The 25414-nt window shown below is 41.6% G+C and overlaps 1 protein-coding gene across 2 annotated transcripts in view; it reads left to right on the forward strand.

Moving 5' to 3' along the window:
- LARGE1 (LARGE xylosyl- and glucuronyltransferase 1) overlaps positions 1-21805 on the forward strand; it is a 280581-nt gene extending 258776 nt beyond the window's left edge. For both annotated transcript variants that reach the window (XM_039725272.1, XM_039725273.1), the window contains 3 exons: positions 1134-1280; positions 6432-6627; positions 10787-21805. In XM_039725272.1, coding sequence (XP_039581206.1) covers positions 1134-1280; positions 6432-6627; positions 10787-10984 — 541 coding nt within the window. In that variant the 3' untranslated portion in view covers positions 10985-21805. The remainder of the gene's footprint in view (positions 1-1133; positions 1281-6431; positions 6628-10786) is intronic.
- The last annotated feature ends 3609 nt before the right edge of the window (positions 21806-25414 follow it).

Here is a 25414-nt window from a genome sequence, read left to right on the forward strand (position 1 = left end):
AAACATCATAAAAACTGTATACTGGTGCTGCTCAACAACTTTGGAAGGTCACAAATGCTGATGGTGAAGGAGTCTGCTATTAACATGCAGATATCTTGGCCAATGGTACAAAACCATTTTTGATAAGATGCTGTTAAAACCCTTCAGTTGTGAAAAGTTAACTGGAATGTGTCAGGGGCTCTTTAAACAATGCAAACTTTGCAGTAAGGAGCTGAGAACATATTGCTTAATATAGAACAGGCCTATAGGGTGATATGAATTCCCTAAAATTCAGATTTTATGAAGTAGTTGTGCTCATCGCCTTTTTCTGTCACAGCAGTATAAATGAATTCTAGGTATTCTGGGCTTAGAAAAATTGTTTGTTTGGTTCTTCTGTTATTAGGACAGTGATCCCAATTCCTTCAACTTAAAAGGCTGTAGAGGGTTTGCTGCTTGTCAACATTCTCCTTGATTGCTTGTTGTAGTAACATAAAAGTCAGGACAGTGAATTCTGTTAAGGGGAACTGACTTTGACAGGGAGAAAGAGGCATATTTCTGCTATGAATTATGGAGATAATGAATTAAAAAATTGAGACAGAGTTATTTTTAATGACAGGTATGGTAAGATTCAGTTGGGGGATGGAAAAATAACTTCTTTTTCTTTGAATTTTAGTTTGTTAGGAAAGAATAGGCTGAACATCTCTGTCAGGCAGGATGAGAGATTGCTAAGCTGCTCCTCTGCTGCAGCAGTCATCCCAAGGCCCCTGCCTGGAAAAGAGTCCTGTGTGAAATGCATATGTGCACACACACTCACACACCAAAACAGTCTCTGCACTGAACAACTTGCAGCAAAAAGGAGGAAAAAGAGGCATCCCAGTCCATTCAAGTGTAGAGCACTTCTCTGCTGCCAACAGTCTGATCAGCATTGATCAGTCAAATACACAAGCTCATTTGTAGTTGTGCTGCTCTCTCTGCTCTTAGAGCAGCAGACCAAAAGGAGAAGAAAAAATTGAAGCACCTGTAGGAAAAGATATGGGCCATAGTTACATTTATAGTATCCTAACTGCCCATTTTTTGCACTTTATTTTGAAAAGCTCAGTGATTTGCTCAGTTGAAAATTTTCCTGCTTTTATTTATTGTTTCTCATTTGCCAGGAAGTCTGTCATCCAACTAGACCTAGCTAACACCAAGAAAGCTCTGATTGTTCCTGCCTTTGAGACCCTGCGCTACCGCCTCTCCTTCCCCAAGTCAAAAGCAGACCTGTTATCTATGTTGGACATGGGAACCCTCTTTACATTCAGGTAATGGAAAGTGCTCTTCAACCTGTGGTCATTATCTCTGGTTTTTATGTTCTTCTGAGTATTTGGTTCTTCTCTTTCACTGTCAGCTGCATTAAGAAACTTATCGGAATTCTTTTCCCTTTTCGTAGAGAGGCAGTGAACAGAATCATGTGGATATATTCTGTCTGTAAGCTCAGCATTTTATCTCATATTGCAGTCCTCTACTGAAGGACTTCAGTTGTTAAATCGAATTTGTTTTATTTTCATCATTTTTTACTGTGCTACAAAATCAAGCGTGACGATTACACTCAAGTGCATGTAATTTACTTTTTGGCTGCCAAATACTATCTGGGTAGATGTGTCTTCTCATGTGACCAAAAGTAATGTATCTCTGTCCACTGGTTCTCGTCCTTACTGGAAAAACAAACACAGGCTTGTCTTATGCCCTTTTAAAGTGTGAAACAGCTGCTTAAATACCTAGAGTTCCTCCGTGCAGAGGTAAGAGAGTACTCTGACTAGAGGCTAAGAAGCAAAGAACACCTAAATTTGGAGTTCCTCTCTGAAGCAGACTTCTTTTGTGGCTGTGAACAAGTCACTTCTATTACCTGTCAGACTCTTCAGTTTTAAAATGCAACTACCAGGGGTTAACCATCTCTTGGGTGTGTGTGGTAAGGTCTGATTAGCAGACATTTGTAAAGCATCTCAGCTATGGGAAGAGTACAATGTGGCCTTATGATGTTGCACAGAGGGGGCTTAGGAGACTCGGTTCTCTTCTCAGCTCCACTGCTCCCCTGCCGAGAGGTGCTACACGAATCACTTTTCTTCCTTACATCTCTGTTCCCTGTCTCTGAAATGCAGGTAACAATGTTCACCTCTCCTTTTTGCAGTATTTTGAGATCTAGAGGTAAAATCTATGAAAAAGTTAGGAATTATCCATGGTTGGAGGAGCTCCATGATCATACCTCTCTCATTCTTCTCTTACTTTAGAGCTTTCGTCGCACTTTTCCCTATATTACACACCTCTCTCATTGCAGTAGCCACCCTTCCCTCATATGGTTGCATGTACATATCATAGCAGACAGCCTGAGTCAGACAATGTGAGTCTGGAAAACATAATTCTGATCAGTGTCAGAATTCTACCAGTGACTGCCTTAAAACAGAAATTTGAGGTGACTGAGAGAGGCATGCCTCTGGAAAGTTACTTAAGGATACTGATAAAGTAAGTGCTTTTCCCTCTGTCATCATTCTTTAACATACAAAAGACATAAAAATTAACAAGAGATCTGATAAAAAATAGTTTCCTCTCCAGTAGTTGAGAGAAAAAGTCTTTCCAGTGGAAAATAACACCCTCGGGATTTTCACATGTTGCATTCCACCAGCAGTCAGCTGCACAGTGGTAGCCTTCCACTACAGATTTCATCTTCAAGCTAAACAGCATGTTGGTGTGTTTCATACACAGCCAGATCTGCAAATCCTTTTTCGAGTCTCACTCAGGCAAAAATGTCTTTAACACCAGTGGGAGTTTTTCCAAAGCAAGGTTAAGTAAGACTTGAAGGACATACAGTCTGCAGCTGGTGTACATATTAATGTAGGATACATTTTACAAATGCTTCCTCAGTTTGTTTTGGCTCATTTCATTGCTCAAATCTGTAGACAGCCACAGAGCATCTGGGCTCTCAGCTCAGGGCTGAGAATTTCCACCTCCACCTTCAAGGTGCTTTAATAATGCTGCAATTTGACGCTGAGCTGGTGGGAGTGAGCTGGGGAGAACTGGCGTGACAGTGATTGCTGAGAGTGCCTGCAGCATCCCAGTCCCTCACACCACACGGTAGATTACAATCTTTCCCTCACTGAAATTGCTTTTGTCACCTCTTTTTGAAATGGTGACCTTTTCTACCTCTGGGCAGCTAAGAAGTACACAACGGCTCTCAATTACATCCCTCAGTCACCAGCAGAAGAAAAGAGAAGACAAGTGAGCATCTGTGGCTGGCAAGGTGTGCTGTGTGAAACCCTGTGCCACAGCGGGGGCTCTGTGCCTGGCTCCCAAGGATGTGCCTGCTCAGGGCCTGGGTAAGAGCTGATGGGCACAAATGTACTCCCCACACACATCCAGGCACAGGGGAAACCACAGCTGGCAGGAGACACATCATTGTAGGGAGAAAACATAAAAAACAACACCTGATTAACTAGTTAACTGATTGCATCCACAATCCAGCGAAATGTTGAAGCATCTAAGAACAGAAGTGGGAAAGTTCTTCTTTCACTCATCTTTCTCACTAAAATGGGAAACTTAGAGAAGGAAGGGAGGAAGACCACTCTGAGAAGAATAACTGCTTCATTTTGCTAACTTTAGCAAAGCTTAGTATAGTTCTGAAATTTTATTTTAAATAAAAGCAGTCAGGAACACAAGTAAAATAAAGCATTGGATCCAAAGTGGAGCAAGAGGGAATATGATATATTCCAGTTGTTTTCCATGAACTGTGAGAAAGAAACTTATCATGATTTTAGGGAGATGAGCGCTATGTCAAGGATAGTGAAAAACACATTGTTCCCAATTTTCATAATGTTCTTCAGGAATTGTCAGATTGAGTGTGGCCTTAAAATTCAATGTGTATTTAAATCTTGAGTGAGAAGGGCCTGAGCAGAAAATTACATTTATTCATTTGTCCTGTGAGATGGAATACCAGTATAGACAGCGAACCTCTTCTCACAACTGCATCACCAATAGTAAAGTCTGTTGGAAATGGCTCATCTTTTAATGGGAGCTTCCTCTCTATGGATCTCCACGGAAGGGTGTCTGCTTCTCTTTCTTTGCAGTACAGTTCATGTAGTCAGCCACTGACCAAGACCTAGCTCCAGCAGATCTGTGTATGAACCCATATATATTGTATGAACAGATACATATGTAATCCAATAATGCTCTCACAATTCTTTTAATGTTCTCACAATTTGGCTGTTTTCAGTCTAATTACTTCTCCATCACTATTGTGTTTACACCTCATTTGAGCATTAAATATTCATTTACCTCTTTGTCAGGACCTTAGCTGTCCTTTTGCCTTTCTCTTTCCTTCTACTCACATCAATCACTCTGAAGAGGTAAATAAAAAAATGTTTTTGTTATTTGGTTTTGTACAATCAAATCTACTCCTTCCTTTCTGTTTTTTCTCTGGGTTTGTTTTTCTTTTTTGTTTTGTTGTTGTTTTTTGCTTTTTGTTTGGGGTTTTTTTTTTTTGTCTCTGCAACCCCAATTTCATATTTTCCCTTAATTGTCTTTTCCCAATTATTTATTTTGCCCTGGTAGTTTGCTCTCTTGACTCACAGAGGTTATACTTGAGCCACTGTAGGTGCTTACACTGATACTTCCAAAATGAGTGGAAAGAAATGGAATTATTTTTATGGTTAGTATCTTGTTACCCCCTGTTTAAATCAGTGGGAGAGTGTCTCTAGAATAACAGCAGCATTTGGCTGCTTCTCTGCAGGAATCTCTCAATTAACCAAAGTTTGTATGGGGCTTTGAAGATACAAATCACTTCATAAGTGTTTAGCAGTCATTATTATTATTATAATCATCATCATTAATTTCAGAATGCCGGAGGTAGGATTTTAGAAGATACAGCACCCTCCACAATCTTATATCATTTTAAACCCCACATTATGACTGTTGGGTTGTTTAGGTTTTTTTTATTTCCAGCATAGATAGCTGCACATTAGTGACTGGCTAGGTTAGCCACTCATTTCAAAAGAGGCCAAGAAAAGGGGGAGGTTTTTTGGTGATGATTCCAAAGGGCATTAACAGTTATAAGCATCTTTGTGAATATGGCACTGCTTTCTAATAATCTTTGGAGAATTGTTTCACTGTCACTGTCATTATTTCACTGGTTTTTAATACAGAAGGGTTTTGTTTTTTCCTGGTCCCTAAGTGAGATATCTGAAAGTGGTAAAACCTGTTTACAATTTAGAAATGCAGCATACAAAGGACCATACATTACCTGTGACCCCAATACCATGGTAATAATTCAGTCTTCCTGACCTGCCCTAAAGAGAGAGTCAGCAAAGCTGAACACCTCTGATTCTCCTGTAACAAGCCATACAAATATGCCCAAATGAAAACTCCTAGGCAGTGATTTTATATTCCTGTTTTTAGCAATGGCTTACAATGTTATGAGAATTTCTGGGATTTAAACATTACGTCATGCTGTAACTTTGCAATATTTAATGCTCAAATCCCTTCACTTTTAGCATGTGAGTCATCCCTGTGAATTCAATGTACCTTACTTGACAAATTGGCAGGATATTTGTTTTGTCCCTTCTGTTGCCTATCTATCTCACTGTTGTAATACAGATACCTGCTATGCCTTTGTTTCATTAATTAATCTGTGAATCTGCAGAAAGAACTTGTCTCATTGATTTTTGGAAAGTGTTAGAATAAGTGGGCGAGAGAGTCATTGACCCTGGCACTAATGGGGTGCATTCAAGCTGTGCTAGGAAAAGACCTGCTGTGACCTAAACAAGATTAGCAAAATACAAAAGGATCTTTTTCTGTAAATCAAATTGATTACCTTACTGAAGATCACAGAGTACTCCCCACAATGTAGAACTTAGAACAGAAAGCCTTTATGTAATATTTTACTTATTAATGTAATTATGCAGCTTGGTTCTTGCCGTAGTAATAACCGTAATTAATAAAATGGAACATCTATCCAGAGCTGCAGGTGTCTCTCATGCAAATTATAAAATTGCCTATAAAACAGATCGTGAATGTCACCATGGTGGGGAAATAGCTAATTTTAGGAACTTTATCTGAGCTGCAGATTTCCACACCGATTTTAGAGCACCGACCGATGCAGCTGCTTGGTTGCTAGGAATAAGACACAGCACTTGTAGTGTAGATGAACTGACAGGGTACTGTGTAATGGTTTCTCACATTAGCATGAGGTACTGTTTTCACACTATCCTTCACCAACTAGATGTGTTTAAGCATTGAGCTCTGGGAGGCGTGCTGGAAATAGTCCTAGAAATTGCCTCCGACGCGTCCTGAAAATGATGATGTGAACTGTAAGCTAATGTCCTTATTTTTGAACATTTCATCTAACAGGTAATACTGTGTTGCCTCGCCAAGATGCTTTCTATCTAATTGCCTCCCCATGTCCCTGCTGCTTATGTCTGTCTCAGGTACCACGTCTGGACGAAAGGGCACGCGCCAACAAATTTTGCCAAGTGGCGAACAGCCACCACCCCCTACCGTGTGGAGTGGGAAGCAGACTTTGAGCCATACGTCGTGGTGAGGAAGGACTGCCCAGAGTATGACAGGCGCTTTGTGGGATTTGGCTGGAACAAAGTAGCTCACATCATGGAACTGGATGCACAGGTGAGGAGATGACACACAAGTATCTCACCCAGGGCTCTGCAGCAAGGTTGTTACAACCAAATCTGTGTCCTGTAGACGGCGGCGTCACGCTTTGCATCACCAAAGTGTTCATCTGGCCTTATTGAGCTCCTTAATGAGTGCTTCTTGAGTTGGGAACACTCTGTTTAATGCTTGTTGAGTATTAAATGAACAGCTGAGCCTGAGTTCATTTATTTTTCAGTTCTAAGAAATTCATTGTTTTGCAGAGGCTCAACCCCTGTAGTGCTCTCCTCCTGACCAAAGCATTGCAGCAGTTTTTGCCAATCCCATCACTTATTAAGAAACATGTAGACCTAGCTGGATTTTTTTCCATTAAATTGAGGTTTGTGAGTCCCAAATACTGATTTGCAATTCAGAAAGTAGTCTTCAGTTGAATTCAAGGCAAGCATCTTTAATTTCTGGCTGGAATTTACAGCACATTTCTGCAAAGCCAGTGTTTACATTTCCAAAGTCTGGGGCTGTGGTGCTGACTCTGAAGGATCCAGGTACTTGAGCCTTGGGCTACCTGCTTCTTGGATCTGTGACTTGGGATGAAGCTGCTGGGCAGAATTTGTAATAATAAGGATGCCGAGAAAGCTCAGAAGTCCCAGACTGGCACCAGAGCTTGCCAGGGTCCCTGCTGCCAACCTAAATCTTAGAGGCTGGCAATGACTATGGCTCCATGGGAGCCCTGTGCTGCTGCTTACTGAAATGGCAGGATTTGCATCACCCTGCTGTTCTTAGATGAGGACTGTGCTCATCAGTAAGGTCTGGGTCATGGCATTTCTTTTTAGTTTGGGTTTGTTGTAGTTTTTTTCAGTTTGGTTTCAATCCCAATGTTTGAACTAGTAGCATTTCATGCTAACAAAAAAAACAGGGTTTGGTGATCTTTATCCTTCTGTGATAGCTTCTGCTATCAATCTGGAATACAGCAGATCCTTCTTTGCTCAAGCTCTACCAGTTTATGTGAAGCAGAGAAGCTCAAGGCTTGGAGCAAGTTAGAGGGAGATTGTGTCCCTGGGGTGTGGGCTGCAGTGTATTTGTGTGGGAAGGATATTTTCTACTTCTGCTCACAAAACCATATGGTCACCTTGGGCTGGCAGCCACTTGCCCTCAGTTTGCCAAGGGCATTCCCAACAAATTTGTACCTACTTATATGACAAAAAATTATTATAGACTAGAAAAAAACATTTTCCCTTATAGTAATGTTAATAATACTTTGCTATAGCACTGTAATTTTCCAGTGCACTTTCCAAGCACTAATTAATTAACCATCAATTGTGGAGAGTGCCAGTGTAATGGTTTATTATTTGTTAGTATGGGTAACAAGGCTTATGTTCCCAGTGGCAGCTCTTATGTAGCATTCAGGATTTAACTCTTCTGTTCAGAGGTGTCTGCTCAGCACAGAGATTCACCCATGGGAAATGGAAACCGTTTTCAAAGTTGATCATAGCGCAATTATTTTAAATGACCATTGGGTTGGAATTAACTCTGGGAAATTGTTCTTCTCACTCTTCCAGCCTTGAGCACAGTATCACATGTAAAAGAAGTTTCATTTTCCTCTGTAACAATTTGGATATTGGCATGTTCTCCCACAAATGAGCCTAGAGGAGACGTGGGATGGCACAGCTACTTCCCCTGTGGCATTCCTCTGCTTTGGGTGTGCACAGATCAGGTTGCTGCCAGCTGCTTGGCTGGCTTCATTATCAGCAGACAGAGCAGCTTCTCAGTTGTTTTGCTGCTCCTCATGACTGCAGTGGCTGTCAAGAGGTCTGTTCCAGATCCTTTCCAAGAGCCTGTGCCACTGCCATCCCTCAGAGCAGGACATGGCATAGAGATAATCATCATTGTTATTCTGGGAGCATGCAGGTGTCCACTGAGCTGGATGCTGTACAAATGCACAGATAATGCTAGTTTCCATCTAAAGAATTTGTAAGCTAGGAGATAGGGACAGAGGTTCCTGCAAATGCATTACCTTCTCAACAGAAGCTTCCATGTAGTAGGGTGAGGTCATTAGGACACCTTTCCCTACCTTTCCAGTGACTGTGCTACTAGACTATGAGTGTCCCATTTCCCAGAACCCTAGCCCAGCCTATTTCAAAGGGAATTATTAGCAGTAGACTCACAGTTTTTTGAAAGGCTTTATGTGCCTGAAGGCCATTCAGAGGGATGAGAACGCTGCTGTGCTGAACAGTTAGCACTGCAGAGTATAGACAGTCCCTGACCTGCAGCATTACAGACTTGAGATGAAAACAGAGAACAAAGAAAAGGTTGTATGAGGGGCATCCATCTTCCTCTGCAGCTCCAGCCCATAGTTTTAAGGTCCTTTAGAGTTGTTTTCTGTCGTTGGTAGTTTATCAGCTCTCCTCACTCCATGGTGCCAGCCTTTGGTTTCACATTTGGTTCCTCATTAGTCCTAAGCATCTTCCAGGTACATAAATTCTGCCTGCGAGCATCAGATTATTTTGCTCTTTCTATACATTTTTCACCCTAAACAGAAGTTCAGAGGACCCCATTCCTGTATATGACAACATTGTAAATTAGCACAAAGATTTACCATTTTAGCACTGTCTGTCAGGGAACAGGCATTCTCATCAGGAAGAAGGAGCTGCATCTGCACTTAGCTGTCCAGCACATACAGGTGAAACACTCAGGTTTCTCAGCACAGGTGTGTTTTTTCCCATAAATCTATTTCCCTGCTAAAATATTTTGGAGTACTCTGCCTCTCTGCAGCAGATACTCTTTGCCTTTCAACAGACTCCCAAATCTACAAGTCACTGGGCATTACAAACCAGGGGGAGTTGTGCACCACTTCCTATAAAGCCAGCATGCTCTGTGGCTGTTCCTTCCCTGGCCAGTTTCTTTTTTTAATGGGTTAATGAGTGAATCCAGCAACAGCTGCAGATAGAAACTGTGTGAGAAAATAGGAAATTTGCCTGTGGAGGCTTCAAAGTTTCTTTGTAATTTGCATCCATACAACTCCTTGAAATTGCGTAGGAAAAAAGTGGTTAGGGCACTTAATTTGGCTACAGAATAATGAGGTTCATATCTCTTACCCAGTTCCTTGCAGAAGATACCTGCTTGTTGTATATCCTGTACTAGTGAACTTTCAGCTTGTCTAAGAATCAGGCTTTTTCAAGCTTTGCTCTAATCCTCATGTATTTACCTGTAAAAATTGAATGAATCTTAGAGGAATAATGGACACTTAAATCAGCCATCATTTTTTTAACAACAAAAATTGTCAAAGAACTTGGTCAGATATTAAGAGAATAATTGAAGTAGTTTTACAGGAGAAAGAGAGTTAGCACAGTATCTCAAACTTTGTGAGGGAGAATTTAATTTGAGTAAAAATGTCTCAAAGCATATGGAATTAGCAGGTTCATTTTCACATATTGCCTCTAAATTATACCATATTCTCCCCTTATTTCAGGCTTATAAATAATTTTGGACAGTTTTGTCTCTGTAAGTATCTTGGCATATAGGCAAAGCAACATTTGTCATGGGGTTTTGCCTTTGTAAATGTAGCTTATTCTAGTATCCCAAGCAAAATAAATTTTAGGGGCTAAGCCATGTTTTGGAATGAACGCTTAAGACTCATGCTATGTAGTCACAGCTGTGTTGTTGCAATCACGCTGCTGAAAAATCTGTGTGGCAGACATAGCTTCAGGTGTGCCTTTTGTACTATTTCCCCATTATTTGGCTTATATGGGATAAAATCTTTTAAAATTGTTGGGGTTTTTTTACCATGAGGGTAGTAAAATACTGGGGGAGATTATCCAGAGGGAAGGTGTACACCCTATCGCTGGAAACATGCAAGGTCAGGTTGGATGGGGCTCTGACAACCTGATCTAGTTGAAGATGTCCCTGCTCATGGCAGGAAGGTTGATCTAGATTGTCTTTAAAGGTGCCTTCCAACGCAAAAAATTCTATTTTACAAAAAGATTAAGTAGATCTTTCAAAAAACCAAGAAAAAGCTACCTGAAAAAACAAAGGCAGCTTGTTTGAGATCCCCGATGGGTTTGCTGTTGCTGAGACACAAACCGCGCCATTACGCCATGGAGCACGTTTGGCTATGGAGGTGCAGGGGAGGTGCCTTGGGGGAGGCTGGGATCCCCCTGACAGCCGTGCCTTTGTCCCGCAGGAGTACGAGTTCACGGTGCTGCCCAACGCCTACATGATCCACATGCCGCACGCGCCCAGCTTCGACATCACCAAGTTCCGCTCCAACAAGCAATACCGCATCTGCCTCAAGACGCTCAAGGAGGAGTTCCAGCAGGACATGTCGCGCCACTACGGCTTCGCGGCCCTCAAATATCTCACGGCAGAGAACAACAGTTAGCACCGTGGAGCCCGTGCCTGGCCAGCAGGGACACTGAGGCAAGAGCCGCTCAGCGTCTGGGGCCTAGGCTTCGAACTCCTAACTGAGAAACACTTTTTGTTTTTATATCATACTTGGCAGTTCTAACAGTAGAAATTTGAAGTGACATCTCTTCAGACTATGCTCGTTCATCCCTTCCCCGACTGCCCCAGGTCTGTCGGCTTTAGCGTTCGTGAGGTGTCTGCGAGCAGGGCCGGCCGGGCGCCCTCCAAGCCACCGAAGGTGGGGACTGGGCAGGGGCTGGGATTGCACTCCGCTCTCTTGACTGCAGAGCACAGCCAGACCTTCAGAATATAGGATTTCATGTTGCTATTTAATAATTTGACATGCTTTTTATCTGTAAAGGAAGATCTTCGGGTCGCTGTCCTGTGAATTTCAAATCTGCACTACTCTAAAAGGGAACTTTCACCTGTGAACTTTCACAGGGGCCCTGTTAACATGGATGACCTTGTTAATGCAGGATGAGCCAAAGGTCTGAATTAGCCTTGAAAACACAGGGGACACTTATACAATACTGCACTCCTGAGAAGGTGTGTTACTGGTTCAGTTGTATACATGATATTGGTTGGTCTTTTTTTCTCAAATCAATTTTTTTATCAGGAAAATCCCCTATATCCCACCCTGCCTTGGCCCCAGTCCTAAATGCTGCTCCTTTCCTTGCCAAGGAAATATCTCCCTTGTGTTTCTTTGCCATCTTCAGTTTTGGTGGTCCAGTAAAGAAGATCAGTAGCTCCGCCAGAAAGTGAACAAAACTTGTCACTTTAAAGTCTGTTTTCATCAGAGCAACTTGTTCACTTGTGTCTCATAAGATGAAGGGCCTGGCTCTAACCTTTTATCTTTTTTAGGCAAGAATTGGATTTTACCTATAAGGCACATTGTGCCTGGGGAATACTGATTTGTAGGCTCATTTCAGTGCTGCCCATCCGTGAAGGCACTGGGCCTTAGGCTTTAAGTGGACTTCTCTGCTGAACAGTGAATATAAATGAGTAAAAGGGCAACTAGTAGCCTTGGTGCTCTCCTGCTGCCTGCTGCAAGGTCTCAGAACTACTTCGTTAAAGGAGTTTATAATTAAAGGAGCAGAACTGTTAGGAATAAACTCCCCATTGGACGGGGAGAAAAGAATGTGTTGGGAATCTGAGTGAGTGTTTGCTTGAACGTGGACTGGTCAAGTTCACAACATCGGTACACACAGGAATTTGCTGGAGGTCGAACAGGAACCTAACAAGCAAAATGCAGAAAACAAGACACTGGACTTTTTGCCATTTTCTTTATCTGCAGTATTAATGTTGTGTTTACATGGGAGGAAGAGATACGGTGCACTACCCCTTTCAGGGCTATTTGTAATTTCTGTTGCAATGTTAATAGAGAAAGCAGAAACAACTCAGTGAGCAATGTGTCTGTCTCCCTGCCCCAAACAACCACATGTACCAATACCACTGCCTGAGCTGGGAAACGGATCCATATTGTGTTCTGCTCACATTTTTCCATTTTGTTTTTCAGCCACTGGACCTTCTACTTTCCTCCCCACCTCATCCCTCTAGAGCTTGGTTTTATTTCTAACCTGACATTTGTGAGAGATTTCTGTTACGGTGGAAACCACGCAGTTAAACCAGACATTTAAACTACAAATATCAGTTCATCATTCTGTGTATATATAAGAAAAGCCCAAAAAGGCAATGTCTTTGACAAGAAATAAAAAGGGGCGGGAGGCTGTGTGTAGTTTTCACTTCTTCCCCTGGGAGTGTTAGCTGCATAAGAATACATCACTGAATAATTTTCCAAAGAGCTTTTTTTTTCTGTTCTTAATGGCTTTATGCAAAGATTTACATAAAAAGCTGGAGAGAGCTGAGAAGAAGTGATATTAGTGCTCAGTTCTGGCTAAGATACATTCTTCTAAAAACATCATAGTCTTAACTGCCCAAGTCCTGTATTACCATTAAAGGCACAGGTCATTGTGCTGATTGAGAATTGAGAAGAACCCTGCTGCACAGAGGCTGTTGATTAGCCAGTGTGCAGGAAGATCCCAAAAGCTGATCTAAGAAAGGCTACCATTCATTGTACCTACATGAAATCTCCAGTCAGAGCTTCAGTGTGGCCACCATTATGTTCCATATATAAAAAAAAAATTTCATTTCCAGATGTACATTTCTCCTTGGCTTAACAATGTTCCCAAGGATAGACTGGATTGCCCTAAGCAGCATAACCTGTACGTTATTTGGCTGTTCCATTATCAGTATTCTTCTCATTATTCTCTTCTCAGTGGTGAAGGATGGGGGAGCAGGGAGGTAATGATTTGCTACTTGCCTGTTGAATGAGTCTTGGGACCTCCTGGGTAGGCTTAGGTGTGCTGGCTAGTGCAATCAGCTGAGAGATTGGTAGTAGGTGCAAAGAGTCCCTTGTTTTGTCCTTATAGACACTGTACTGACTTGTATCTATCATGTCATATTTGTCTCTGTGCTTCATAATTTGAGAGGTGGGGGTCTTGAGGGTTTTTAGCACATTTCAAACAATTTACCTGATGGCAAGTTAGGATTACATATCAGTCTGTAACTGCCAGGGCTCCTCCAACACCATGAAAAAATCCACCACTGACAACAAAAAAAATTCCCAATTCAGTTACAACACTGGCTGTCTTCCAGTCCTCTGCTGTAGTAAGTATTTGCTAGGAACTTTGTTACTTAATTCTCAGTTTTCTCCTGAAATCTTCCAGAAGTAGCTGATAAACCTGGTAACTTAATGCCTTTGATTTATTGATTTGTTCCACCAACTTCTCTCTTGAGTCCTCAATCTCCTTATCTTTGATATTTGGAAAGTGTGAGTCTCTCGTTTAGATACCACTCCAGCACCCTCTCAGTGAAGACTGATGCAAATAAATCATTTAGATTCTTGGCAATGTTCTTATTGTCTTTAATTGTTTCTTCTACTTGCTTGGGGTGGCCTGCCTGTTATCTTCACTTCCTGCTTTTGGTGTACTGAGCAAATGTTCATTTTCAGTTTTAACTTCCTACTGTTTGCTCTTCAGATTCCCTCTTAGCTTCCTCAAACTCCATCTTAACTGTTACATACCTTCTTCCATCTTTACACAGTTTTATTTCCATTCTCTGGAGGTTTCCTGTTTGGCCTCAATAACTTCTGAAATTTCCCATTTAGTCATATCAACATTTCCTTGTCTTTGTCTTCCATTTGTCCAAGGGGTACCATACTCCATGGCTGTCTATCAGCCCTTTCTATTTTAATCTGAGGATTTCAGGTTTTCTTAGAGCTATTGATTCTTTAAAAAGAAAAAGAGGTTTTTGGTTTTAAATTTACCTTTAATGTCACCCTACTAGGTTTTGAGGGTATTTTCCTCTTTCACCTTCCTAAATGCTCACCTTTTCCTAATTAGGGGATCAGAAATAAAGTATTACAGAAATTGGGTTCTTATCTTGACATATTTTGTTCTGTGTCTCCCTTTTCCCTCTCCACTACTAAACATTGACATTTAAGAGTCATTGTAAACTTTTCAAGTCCCAAAGCCAGAATTGTGTATTTTCCAGCATCTTTTGACATCCCATCACTTTCAGACATAATTATTATGCCAAATAATAACCTGGTGCCTGGCACTAGTCCTCCTATTTTTGTTTTCATGTTTCTTCCTGTGATGTAACAGGCTCTGCAAGTGCAAGTTTTGGGTGAAACACTTCCTTATCATACCCTTTATACCCTTCTGATATGTTTCCACTTCTTGTCACAATAGATATATCTATATGTAGATATATCTATATATAGAGATAAATACACACACATACACACACCTTCAAAAGTTTAGCTGTGGTTTCCATCCTATCACTTTCTCGCTAAGGATCACCTACCATTTACCTGCATAGAAAATGTCTCTGTTTATCTGGGATAGTTCTTAGTATCTATCAGGCTTTTCCCCAAGTCCTAGTTGTAGTAATTCCTTCCAGCCTTGCTAGTTTCCTGTGTAAACAATCTGGTCCCACTTCCTAATTTGCTATTTTTTTTCTGTTTGTAATCATTATCTTGGATGTCATAGCATAAAGGAATTAGCAGCTGTACCTGCAGTTCCATCACCTCAGTTAGACTGAATATGACATATGCTCCCATTACTCGTAAAGTTCTGATTTTTTACCTGGTTAGCTTCATGTGGTTTGTTGGTAAATCGTAAGATGCATTTTTCTTTTACTGCAACAAGCAGAGGCACTTTGTAGTGTTATTTGCAGTAGCTGTTGCAGCAGAATAAGCCCTGTGTTAGAGGGAAAAGCACAAAAAGCTTGTCAGAACCGTAGCTGCTGTTTCTCTCCACAGAGGAAAATAAGGCCCTAGCACAGCTGAACAGTTTTATAAATGCCCTGCACAAAGCACATTGCACATCATTTTCTGGTAGGTATAATCATACATCGTCCAATTAAATATGAAAAATACATTTTTAATGTTCTCATTTTTATGTGCAGTTCTACCCAGAAGATAATGCATTTCCTTCTCCATCTTGCCAGTTTCCCCCATTACTCCAGCCTGCCTAATAGCCCCATCTGTTTTCGGCTGAGAAAGATTAATGGCCAGAAGCACTGGGAGTCCTGGCAAATCAGCAGAGATATTACTCTTAGGCATTGCTCAGGACATTCCTTCCTGCTCTGCCAGATACTGTATGGGTGTTCCTCAGGTTTCAGGGCAGCAGCAGCAGAACACAGCAAGATCAGCAAGTGGGGTGAGTGTCATTATTTATGAACTTCAACCAGGTCTAACACTTTCAGTGGTGGGAGTGCTAGAAAGGGAATGTATCATTGTTACCTCAAAAGATATTTCAATATTAGGGGAAAAAAAACAGCTAAGTTTCTGCAACTCCACTAGGTGAAACTGGAACAAATAAGTCACTAGTAGAAAATGCCAGCCAGTAATCAGGTATTCCCACTGCAGCATTGAAAATGCAGAAGCATTGATAGCTCAATGAAGTCATTTTCACAGTAGTAATTAATAATGTATATTTAGATGGTGTGTTTACATCCAAACACTTAGGTGTATTGTGGATTATTTGAATATTGTATATTGTTTTACTATATGAAATTGCTTGGAAAAGCTGCTGGCTGTGCACAGAAATTATTTCTCAGGAAATGCTTACAAACCTGGATTTAGAAAAATCTTGCTTTTATAAGAGTTTAGTTTTATGAGTAGTTATACATTCCCAAAAGAGAACATAAAGTCCTTGAGAATTTCAAAAGGAGCTGTGTCTGCATCAGTTGGCTGGAACATTTTCCTCGTACCCTTATTTGGGATTTGGGGATTGTTTACAGAGTAGAATTATGATGTTGAGTTGAAAAAAAAATAATCAGGGAATTAGAAAGCCAGCCAAATATTTATTTATGTGGCCAGTGATATGAGCATATTTGTTCAGACGTGTTAGTGGATACTCCAGTGGAAGTGTTAGGTCACTAAAGTGTCAGGATGCAGTCTGAAGCCCAGGCTTAGAGTTTAGTATCTGTTCAGGCATTGTGTGTGGCTTCTCCACATATGGTAAGAGCAGCTTCCTTGCTTCCAGCACATTACTATTTCTGTAGGGTTAAAATGTCTTAAATCTCTGCAGCATGGAAGTGGAAGTCACTGCACAGGCAGAAAAGGCTGCATTTGAGAGCTCCATGTCCATTGCCACAAGACACAAAATTTCATTCTAAAAGAAATGGTTCTGACCTGAGGGTAATTCTCTGACCAGAGATTTAGACACCCTTACCATATATGTTCAAGAAGAGGTCCCCAAACGTATTAGGCCAGGTGATTCAAGCCAAGCTTAGCCTATTTCTGAGTATTATAGCAACATAATTGTCAGTCAACAGAAGTGTGCATTTTCAACATTAACAACTACGTCACGAGGCTTGTGATAAGGCTGCAAATTCAATCACATGTAAGTTAGAGGATATGAAATTTTAAGTTGGTGGTGGAGTTGGTGATTTGCTCATAAAACTTCTTTCTGTCCCCTCACACATATATAGTAGGACGTGGCCTGTGCACAAGTCTTTGTCCAGGTTTTTTTGAGGGAGTTCTCTTTCTTTCTCTGCACAGAATGCATAATATTTGGGTGAATGAAGCAGCTGGGTGTATGATACTTCTTTTTACTTCTTCTTTTATTGAGGTTTTCATAATACGATAGCAGTCTTAATTTTGAGCAAAGACAGACTTTTTTTTTTCCCCCAAAGGATAGGTATAATCTGTGATTTAGGAAAATCAACTATCCCCCATGCTCTCAGGCTTTCAAAGCAGAACACCTGCAGTTCTGTTCTGAACAGAACACCTGCAGTTCTGCAGGCTTTTCTCATGTGGAGGGGGTCCTATGAAGCTGATGGAAATCACACATTCAGAGGCCTTGTAGCACTCACCCCCAGGCTACAAATGCAAACAGCTGAATTTGCAAGAGTGATGAATCCCAGCTCTGTCCAGGCATGTCTGCTCCATCACTGGGATCACTCTAAGGACTATGAGCAGTCTGTCAGGTAAGGAAAGAAATATGGAGTAAATAATTGCAGGTGGGGGTATGATGGGTTTATTTTAAGTAGCCAGATTTTCAGAGGAATGAGGAAGACATGAGCATTTTGAAGTCCCTCAGAAGATCTGTTCATAGGATGTGTGGGCTGGACTAACCCCATTCTGGATTTGTGGCATTTCTTAACCAACACTGGCCAATGTGGCCCACCTGCAGTAAATTCTATGGATTGTAAAATTCCTGAAAGCACTGCGAGTAAACCATTCTCAGCTCAAAGTTATTTAATTTGTTTCAATTCTTTGGATTCCCACACTGATCCTTTGGTGCCCTTAACAAAAAATGAAAAAAAAAAAGATAATAGAAGCTTGATAACAGTAGGAGTCTTGACTATCCAGCCTTTCTTAAATTGTCAGCACTAAGGTCAACGGCTGGGGCAAAGCTAGAGTTAGTGAGGTTCATAGAATTTCTTCTTTTGATCTGCCTGTGGAACTCTTGTTCCAGCAGTGCTCTCCAGTGATGCTGTAAGGGAAGGAAGAGCTGTCCAATGCAGATTGATCCATGAATTCTTCATCCAGTCAGACCTAACCACCAGCAGCAGGAAAGAAGGGGCACCACCACCTGTGATTGTAGATTGAAATAGTGAGTTCAGTATGAAATCTCTTATTCTGATGACTGACTTTGCTGAGCTTTTCTGCATTTTCGATGTACACTTGCTGTGAGTGACAGAGGCCCCTTGGGGTGAGGAAAAGTTGGGACTCAGCAGTTTGCTGGTCCAGAATGCGAAGAAGAGATGTGTGTATTTTCCCTTGACACCTTGCTCAGTGTTTACTAATTATATTAGCACCAATTAATCCAGCTGACCTGAGACTCAGTGTTCAGGCCAGTGTTCAACCTTCTGCTGTGTTGATAAGAGAATAGACAGATATGCAAAATTATGTTTTCCATCCATAATATCAATGAGTATTTCCATACAGGTTCAAATGGCTTCCAGAGAGTTTACATCTTCTATTTTTCACTGTTAAGGCTTCTTCAAGGAACAGCAAAGGCAATTTAAAAAATAAAAAAGCTATTGAGTACTGTAAGGACCCACAAGGATTAACATTCACAGCAAGTCATCAATATAAAATATCCACCAAGTTAACCTTACAGCTTCTGTCATAAATGCAGAGAATACAGGCACTATCATCATCTTTCTGTTTACACTTCATAGAGCAAAAAAAAGGGTTGTAGTAAAAAACAACTCTGAATCAGATCACCCAAGACACAAATATTTTCTAAATTTTATTGCTTTCATTTCCATTTCATGAGTGAAATTAAGATATTTAGATATTCATATTCAAAGTTGAATATGAGCCAGCAGTACCCCGGCAGCTAGAAGGGCCAGCCCTGTCCTGGGGACATCAGACACAGCATTATCAGCTGGGCAAAGAAGGGGATTGTCCTGCTCTGCTCTGCACTGGAGCAGCCTCAGTGCTGGGGGCAGTTTTGGGCACCCCAGTATAATAAAGATCTAAAGCTCTCAGCTTTAGATTCAGCATCCAGAAAGATGCTGAAGGCTTTAGAGGGGAAGCCATAGGAGGTGTGTCTGAGATAATTGGGCTTTTTCAACCTGGAGAAGAAGAAACTTGGGAAGAGACCTCACTACAATTACAACTTCCTCATGAGGGAAAGAGGAGGGGCAGGCACTGATCTCATCTCTGTGGTGACCAGTGACAGAACCCAGGAATGGCCTGAAGTTGTGTCAGGGGAGGTTTAGGTTTGATATCAGTAGAAGTTCTTCACCCAGGGGGTAGTTGGGCACTGGAACAGGCTCCCCAGGGAAATGGTCACAGCACTGTGCCTGACAAAGATCAAAAAGCATTTGGACAATATTCTCAGGCACATGGTGTGATTCTTGGGCATGGTCCTGTCCAGGGCCAGGAGCTGGACTTGGTGATCCTTGTGGGTCTTTTCCAACTCAGTATGTTCTGTTTATTTTAATAGGTTGCAGCTTGCTTCTGCATCTGTCAGACTTGAAAACATTACAGTACAGCATTGTCTGTGGAGAAGAACAGAACTGAGCGGTCATTGAGTTGTCCTCCATGTTAGTGCAGGGAAAATCTTTCCTGTAGCCTGGGGTATTCTTCTTTATTAGTTTGTGCTATCACAGGTTTTATTTCTACCTAGCTATGTCTCTTCCAATAAGTATGAAAGTCTGCTGGCTCATACCAGACCACTGCATGAGTTCAGTACTAGAGCAGTGTTTCTCACATGGCACCTGAGCCTCCACACAAATTTATTCTGCGGGGATTTTTTCAATTTTAATCTTCAAGCTACACCTGATAAAAAATTCATCATTTTAAAGCTGTAAAAATGGGTTCACTATGTTTTGGTTTATTTTTAACATACTCATTTTGTTCAAAGTTTTCTGTCTACTACATCCATAGACCTTCCAGAAAAATACTGTTTTGAGAGGAAGAGTAATTGTAAATAGTCCTGTGTGGCTGGAATCAGCAGCACTATGAGGGTTAGTAATCTATTCAAGCCAGGAATTTTAGCACAGGTTTCCAGTATTTACAAATTTCCCCCTATTTCTGTAGGGTTCCATTTCAGGATCCTTCTTTAGCCAGACCATTCTTGTGTTTTCCACTTTTTCTCCATGTTGCCATCTGCTGCAGCCCTAAATCCATCTTTATATCTACCTTAGGCTGGTGTTTACAGGCATTTTAAAGACTATATGTACAACATCCACAGTGCTGAGATCTGATGATAACTATTACATAGAGAAAAGACATCTCTCCATTGCTGGCTCCCTTAAACTATCAATAACATATTCATTTTAAAAAGTGAGAGAGGAGAGGAGAGGAGAGGAGAGGAGAGGAGAGGAGAGGAGAGAGGACTTAGGCCTCTAATGCCATTAATGCAAAAACAAAACTTAATCCACTTCTCCTCCCTAGGGTACCCAAAACTTGATGAAAGGTAGCACCAAAGTGATCTGAATACCAAAGGAATCTCACAGTGCCAGAACCCTTAGTTCTTAGGTGCCCAGCTAGAACCATCCAGGCCCTGATTCAGTCCATACAACTTGGCAGCTCTCTTGAGACCCGTGGTGTGGGAGCTGGTCATAGAGTCATGGAATGATTTAGGTTGGAAGAGACATCTATGATCAAGTCCACCACTAAGCCATGTCCCTAAGGGCCACACCTACTCATCTTTTAAATGCCTCCAGGGATGGTGACGCTTCCTGGGCAGCTTTTTCTGGTGATTGTCATCCTTTTCAGTCCCCTTTGTTTCCTTTGAATCAATGGAGTGAGCAGGACTTCAGAAGAGGGCATTTCAGTTCACTTCAGCACCACTTCACCCCTTGCTCTGTGAGCAGCAGAAAAGGTTACAGTGCTGGTGGTGAGCATCAGTTTTAGAGTTGCCACCTACTCGTTTAAGATTGCAGGTGTCAAAATCCCCTGGAAACTGAGCAGTAAGTGCTGCAAGGCTTTATATTCAATATTAGCTGACAAACTTGAGAACAACAATCCAAGTGACAGAAAAGGTGTGGGTGGATCAGCCACGGGAGGGGGTGATTTGTGGACTCCAGAGACTGTGCTGAGTGTTGTGACAGGCAGCTTGTGCTAACAGCCAGGAAAGCACTCATTTTCAGCCCAAAACCGCAGGCTTCATAATGGTGGGTAAAATATTACCCCTGGCATTGGTGTCAGGTTGTGCCAGGTTTGTGGCAGTGTGTCAGCCAGCACATTTCCAACAGTGCAGGTAAGAAACTCTGAGAAAGGGTAAAATCCCCCAACAATGGCTTTTCATGTGTGTTTCTTTTTAAGACTCAAACCTCATTCTTTTTCTCTCATGGCCAAGGTGATTCTACATTCTCCAGGGGAAAACTGGAGTGCCATGACCTTTAGGGTGAGCTATGCATGAAACAAGGCTTGTGGCACTGAAGATTCTGACTCTCCAACTCAGCACCTTGAATTTCCTAATATATCACCTGACTGGCTGTCCTTCTGCTTCAACTCTTCTGTTTCTCTCCCCAGCTTGGGGAAAGATTTTTAAGTAATGTTTCAGGAAAGAGAAAAAATGTGTCTTCTTTCCTTATGCTGCCCCATCTCCCAAGCACCTCCCCCTCCAGACTGAGGCAATTTGCATTTAACACAAACCACTTAATTTACACATATGCTTCAGTCTGTGTGTAAGTTTTCTAGGTGACAATTTTATCGGGGAAAATGCTGTTTAGATTGTGTGTGCAAAGTAAATGGCTTGTAAATATTAAAAAAGAAAAGGTTAATTTTCAATTGTGCAATAAAATTGTGAAATAATCCTCTCAATTCCTTTCCAGCGTCTGACTTGACACATGCTGATTTTAAGAGTATTCCGTTGTTTCTTCAGATGGGAACAAAAAGAAAGAGGTCATGAGCTGTTTTGCTTTCAACCTTACGCTTTTTATTACTTTTTAATTTTTGCATTGTCATTCCCTTTAAGTTGGTTTATCCCTCCAACCCTGGTTCAATCAGATGCATTAGTACCAGGCTGTTCCCACTGAAAACAGGTGAGTCATCATCTGCTCACAGTTAATCGTGTTTATCTGCTTTACTTGACCTTGACCTTCTTCCTGCTGTTGTAACCAAAGCCAAAACTTGGGCAGATGGGGGCAGTTTATTCAGATCCTGTGTAAGTATGACAACAAGCAGATGGATACTCCACGATGGATGACAGCTCACCACCACCATGGCATCAAATCTTAACAGGTTAGTATTGCAAAGGCTTTATGTGCTGTGTAGCAGCATGGATTTTACATTATGTAGGAGTCCTTCTCTTGATAATGGAAAAAAAAAAAAACTAACCAAAAACCAGAAGCCTTCCACTTTTCTATTACTTAACCCTTGCTGATGGGTTTTCCAGGTGCTCAGAGCTGCAACTGCCCCTCCCCTAATGTAACTTAGACAGCTGGTGTATGCTTAAGCACTAATAGGCAGAACCATGGGGCTACAGCTCTCTCCCTGCTTCCTTTCTACTTGGTGGCCTACAGCCTCTCTGCAGACATTCATTATCATTCATTATTCATTAAGAAAGGAGACTGGGGCAAGAATGGGAAGAAATGTCAGCTGCATAATTCTTTGTGGTTTGTTTTGGTCTTCTTTTAAACCAGAATTCAAAGTAGATTCAACAATAAAAAGTGTGTTTGCTGGGGGTGACAACACAGAATTTACATTCATAGGGACATAATAAAAAATTGGATGTCCCTGGATACAGGGCATGGAGCCTCTCTCAAAGATTGGATAGAATATGAAGAAAAACTAGTATAAGTGAGGAAGCTAGCTCATTTTTTGGGTGTTTTTGGACAATTGCAGAATGAAATGGGTTTTTTTGTAGTACATGAATAGGCTGAGAGTCCAACAGGAGTTAGAAAAAGAGGGCTTTGGATTCATTATCAGAAATATAAATAATTGGAAAAGCATATATACATATAAGTGGGTGGGAAAATAATTGACAGAAAAGGAAGATGAAGGACTGGAAATGTACAAATGGGAGTTTTACAAGCTCAACTCCGCAATCATTGCACAGAAAAAGAAAACCTGCAGGTGTAGCTCCCTTAAATTCCCTGACTTTGCAGCAAGGCAAAGCTAGCTTGCACTGGGAAATGAATGATTGAGCAGGTGCAGGAAGTGAATGGCATTAACTGTGTAAATAGCAGCCGCTTTTCAATAATCAGGCTCCCAGAAGGGATCCTCTGCCTATGCCATTTCCATATTACCCACAACCCTTCCAATCCATCCACCTTTGACAAATCAGGAATAAAGAACAGTGCTTCCTTTAGGATTTATGTTGGTTATTAATACTGCAGGACAGGTGCAGTAGGGCAGATTAGAGTGTTCAGCCTGGGCTCAAAAGTTACATTTCATCAGAAGGGGGAAGTTGAGTTCCCAAGACTGAAGCAGTGATGGGGCATTCCATGCCAACTCTCCTCCAGGCTCTCTCTCTCCATCTGTGTGATTTCTGGTGGTCTGTGTAACTACATTCATCTTCAAGCTGTTTAGAAAGAGGAGTCAGCTGGTGACTGGGAGGGACAGACAGATGTGGGATGTGTGTGTGCTAGCTGCCTCGAGGTATGTTGCACAGCTCAAGAGCCAGGTGTGAGGATGGAGATGTTGATGAGAATTCTGCCACACATTTAGGCATTCAAGTGGCGTGAAAGAGGGCTATATATCTCCCTAATTTGCTACTTGAGTTTCCATCTCAGGTTTCCACAGACCAAATCTTATTACAGTTCCTTCATTTTCCGGCCACACAGCAGCACAGTCTACGATTTCTTTCCTTTCTCCCCCTGCCCAAATTATACCATAAGAATAATCTTGCATGATGGTAGTATGAGTCACATGCTCTACCTTGACTTGTACAGTAAGGTACCCAGAGCCTGTGCAGAAAACAAAAATAAAAACCTCATTCACCTGCCAAAGTGTGGATTTCACAACCCAGATGCTGGGATGTCTTAAAAACTTGAGCCTCGGTAATTTTGTGTTGCAGCATAAATAAAAGCATAGCTTATTCACAGCGAAGCTGAAAAGGGGGTGTCAGTTGTCCCAAGTACTGCCTGTGGTGAAACCACACGTATCAGCTGGTCACTGAACGGTCTTTGTATTCCAGGAAAAAAATAGCATTTTGCTGACATTTACCCCCCAGTCTAGCTCCAGAGCTGGCAATTTCAGGTGGTAAATGGCAACAACCCCTCAGAGTTCTTGTTCGAAGGTTTTGCTGATACAGCTCCTTCAGTTATGCTGGTTTCTGATTTTGAAGGTTAATTTTGCAATTATAACTGCTGTACACATTTTGCTAAACAAAAGCCACTGTTTTGAAGTGGCCACCAGAGAGCATATTGAACAACTCTAATGGGTTCAATTCATCCTCTGCTTCAGGGCATAACAGCATTTCTTAGAAGCAATTGTTCCTCTTTCCTGAACTGCAAAGGCAAGTGTGAGATTCCATGTACAGTTGCCTTTCCTTTATCATGTCCTTGGATTTGTCTTGCACTGGAGAACTCCCATGTATTTCTTGCTGAGAAGAGCTCTTTCATGTTGTTTTTAGGGAGCAGCCCACATGTTACGACCCTGTTAGTCTCATCACTGCTCCTGAAAAGACCCAAGTCCTTGTCCTTTCTTCACCTGGCTACTCTTTCTCATTTCTGGGGGAGCTCATGTGCAAACCCACAGACCTGCTCATTACCTTCTCAGGCTGGGCAATGTTTGCAACAAGTGTGAAACCTTTACTTAGGTTTGTGGTGAAGAAATTGGGAGATCTGTACTACTGCTGTATCTTACTGATGTGCTGGTTTGTGGTAATCTGGAGGAAGTTTGTCAAGTTGGGTTCGCCCATCAGGATTGCCTGGACAAACCATAAGGGAATCTTAAAGGAACAAAGCAACATCAAGGCACTCACAGGCAAAACACTGGTTGAGACTGCATAGATGTGTGTCTGTCAGTCCTCAAAGGATCAGCTGAAGGAAACATAGATGAGATGCTCCCTAACACAAATCAGTCAACTCAGTTCCAAAATAACAGTCATAATAGTGTATAAGCATCACACTCAGAGGGCTGCCACAGTGCTCCATCAAACAGCAGAGACAGCTTTCAAGGACTAGAAATGTCACTTTGTACTGACAGCATTTATTTATTCCTCTATTAAAATTTTTTTGAACCTAACACTGCCTATTCTCAAGCAGCATTCTTCCTTGGAGCTCATTTCTTGTTTTAGTGATGCTGTCTTCAGCCTTTCTTCACTTCTCTTTGTGTTTTCCCATTATGCAGTGGCTGCTTGGGTGGGGGGGCTGTGTGCTCTCATATGGGTAAGCTGCAAGCCTACAAACCACAGGCCATTTCAAGCTGTGGACAGCTCTCATGGCAAATTCCTCCTTGCTCTATGTGCTACTGCACTCACGGAGG

This window comes from Passer montanus, unplaced genomic scaffold, assembly GCF_014805655.1.
Source record: "Passer montanus isolate IOZ18808 unplaced genomic scaffold, ASM1480565v1 scaffold55, whole genome shotgun sequence".
NCBI classification, from domain to species: Eukaryota; Metazoa; Chordata; class Aves; order Passeriformes; family Passeridae; genus Passer; species Passer montanus.